The sequence below is a fragment of the Chaetura pelagica genome, unplaced genomic scaffold (genome assembly GCF_000747805.2).
Source record: "Chaetura pelagica isolate M959 unplaced genomic scaffold, ChaPel_1.0 scaffold275, whole genome shotgun sequence".
Lineage (NCBI taxonomy): Eukaryota > Metazoa > Chordata > Aves > Apodiformes > Apodidae > Chaetura > Chaetura pelagica.
In genome coordinates this window covers 5,014,459-5,017,614 of record NW_009953486.1, presented here as the reverse complement: position 1 = coordinate 5,017,614, position 3,156 = coordinate 5,014,459, and the positions used below count along the sequence as shown (strand labels likewise).

Genomic DNA, 3,156 nt, shown 5'->3' with positions numbered 1-3,156 from the left:
AGCAGGATGTGTTACCATAAAAAAGATTACTTTGTTTATTTGAACACAAACAAAGCAAAGTGTAATTGGTCACTAAACTTTACCTAAGATGAGACTGGATTTCAACTTCTCTTCGTAGTTGATGTTCTACACCAGCTTCCTCAAGCTGTGTTTTAAAGAGCACTTTCAGTGCAAGAATAAATTTACTCTGCTTCTCACGTGCCAGGTACACGTTTCCAAATTTTCCTTTCCCCAGAGGACGACCAATTTCAAAATCATCAAGAGACCATTGCCTTCTGCAAGAGGAAAGGGAGAGTTACAAAAGCTAGATAGTTGTGTGGGCTTTGACTCATAGGTTTACAATCTATAATATTCCTGTTCAGTAGACACTCAGGAATCTGAAGTAAAGTTATTCTTCAAGGGAACACCAAGAGGATAAAAGATGCATTGAGACTTTGGAAAAGAAAGTTCTGAAGGCTAGTTTCTTCCTTCCTTAAGTCTATGCACAGAGACTAATATGAACCACACCACTACAGACTCAGTGTATACCAAGCATTCAGAACTGTTTAAGGTAGCCCTACAACAACTCTTAACTTCATCCTTAGTTAGACCCCAGTCTCTCACACACACAAAGAAGGCTTTGTTTATAAGTGTACATTCTGTGATTGGAGCAGTGGCTATCAGTGTCATCTCATGGGAAGAGCTGTTATTCATTTAGCTAAAAGTTTTCTTTAGATTACAGCAAGTCCTTGTTCCTGACAATTGCCAGGTCACAGTAAGCTTTCCTAGAGTTTCTTACTGGTCTCTTTGAAGTGTAGGGCCACTCATCACCAAAACCAAGGGGCTCAATTAGCCTTTAGCTTAGCTACAATTTAGATATAGCACAAAATCCTAGAAATTAAAAACAAGCCTAATCCAACAGGACTCATGGAAAACATTTAAAGCATAAAGCTTACTTTTTAGTCTCTTCATTTTTCTTTTTAGCAGTCTCTTCATTTTTCTGTTTAGAGGTGCTTTCTGCTTCAGAATTCTTTGCTATGTATAGAAAAGTAGATCAACTTTACGAACTAGACCCATGAACACAATACAAAAATTCACATGAGGAACAAATCTGGTGATCTCTGTGCAGTATTTGCAACAGCTCTTAGAATACATTCAATAACATTTTTAACAACTTAGTGTAGCTTACTACTGGCAAAGCAGCACAGCAGTTATCAGTGCTACCAAAATGTAATTTAAAACACTTTCTTGAAATTAAAACATTAATAAGCTTCCTCATCAAAATAAATTACAGTATTTTTGTCTATAAGAGATTAACATTAATACTAGAAGAACTGTGATACGTGGGTACCACTTACATGAATACACAGCTGACTAGTGAGCATCTGGACATTTTTCAAGGAAAGAAACATCCATATTGGTAATATCTAAGTTACAGTCTGTGTTGCTGTTCTGTTTCAAGGCACAACCAAGTACTTCTCTACAGGGCTGCCCCACATCATCATCATCACCACCCTAAGTTCTTCTGCACTGCACTCTGCTTCATACAGCAGAAGTATCTTAAATGTCACAACTGTATAAAAAAACATGTACAACATTCTAAGAATTACCAGGGACCGGAGCCTGTTGAGGTTTTTCATTGTTCTTGCTTGGAACTTGAGGCCTAGAGGTTGTTTGGACCAGAAGTTTTGGTCGGGGCTGCTGCATTGTCTGGGGATGAGACAGTTTTTGGTTTGACAGTACAGATTTCTGTGATTGCACAGGAACTCTCTGGGCCAAGTTTGAAGGACAGAGGACACGTTGTGCTTGGACTCCACTGTTCAGTAAGCGGCTCTGGGCAGAATGCTGAGACACAGGGACACGTTTTGGGCTATCCCAAATGGGATTGGCAACCTTCAGAAAGAAAAGATGATGTGTTAGTTATAGAGTAGCATACTGTAACTTTTATGGCTTCATTCAGTAGAGCAGGAAAATACCACAAAGCACATCACCAGGAGATACTAGGCTAGCCTGGTCTTATGAGTAAAGGTCTTCTTAAATTTCTACATTGACAAGAGGTAGGTAGCAATTTCCTACAGCACTGTACTTATTTACAGGTAGCAGAACATTTACACACACATCTGAAGAACATCAGCCAAAGCAATTAAGGCAGCAGATCCTTACTATAAAGGCATAGTATTTGAGTTATTTCTTCCTTTAATGCTATTCATCTTAGCATACCTTGCATTAGCAATGGAAGTTCAGCAAAGTTCAACTCTCTGCTTTAAACCTTTTACATCCAGTAAGGGAAAGTAGTTTAGGTTTATATTTTAAAAATCCTTCATTATTCTAGAGTCCTTTGCCTATAATTAAGTTAAAAAGCTAATTATTACCTTCACACATTTTTCACCCTCTAATGGTACCTATGCAACAATTTGTACTTTTTTCCTCCCCTAGATACTATTTACTCTTCTGGTTTGATTCATTAATGTAACATATTGTCAGCTTGATTAAAAAGAACCTTTGTCTCTACTATTCTCAAACCTTACCAGGACCTAGCTGGTTTTACATCAAAATAGTAAGAAAGCACCTGTATTTATATATATACATATATATACATATATATATGTAAACTATTACTGCTGCTCAGGCATGTCAATAGTGACATTAACATAGTGCTTGCTTTTGGAAGTCATATCTGGAATCAGTTGTCTACAAGCATTTGCTTTCCCTTTAAAGGATCTTGTATTAAAATGTCAGGATTTCAAATTTCAAGTACGACATACTAATATAGGTAATAAAAAAGCCCTGAACAAATGTTGTTTCCAAAAAAAGCTACCGAAATACAGGAAATGGGCAATTGTTTCCTGCCCATAGGAAACGTTGTTTCAAGACAGTTTTTTCCCCAATTTTCCTATTCGATACCAGTAATAACCACCACAGACAGCATGAAACGTGCAGCTCTTGAGTGACCCGGAGAAACACGCAGCAGCCTCACCAGCCGTTTACCTTGGCAGCACGACCAGGGTACCCGGAATGGTTCTCTTTCGTGTTCTTGTCCATAGTGCCCGAGCAGCAGAGCTACACACAGCTTACCCTACAGACGAGACGTAACGGTGTCAGTTGCACAGAACACACAGCGTCTTGGAGCTCAAGCCCCCACTTCTCCTCCCCCCCCAACGGCGGGAGGCCCGGAGA

At 39.0% G+C, this 3,156-nt stretch overlaps 1 protein-coding gene across 1 annotated transcript in view; it reads right to left on the bottom strand.

The window, feature by feature from the left end:
- AURKA (aurora kinase A) overlaps positions 1–3,021 on the bottom strand; it is a 6,082-nt gene extending 3,061 nt beyond the window's left edge. Inside the window, exons 1-4 of the mRNA XM_009998646.1 lie at positions 2,968–3,021; positions 1,590–1,872; positions 936–1,014; positions 84–275 (exon numbers count right to left, since the gene is read on the bottom strand). Coding sequence (XP_009996948.1) covers positions 84–275; positions 936–1,014; positions 1,590–1,872; positions 2,968–3,021 — 608 coding nt within the window. The remainder of the gene's footprint in view (positions 1–83; positions 276–935; positions 1,015–1,589; positions 1,873–2,967) is intronic.
- Positions 3,022–3,156: the final 135 nt, after the last annotated feature.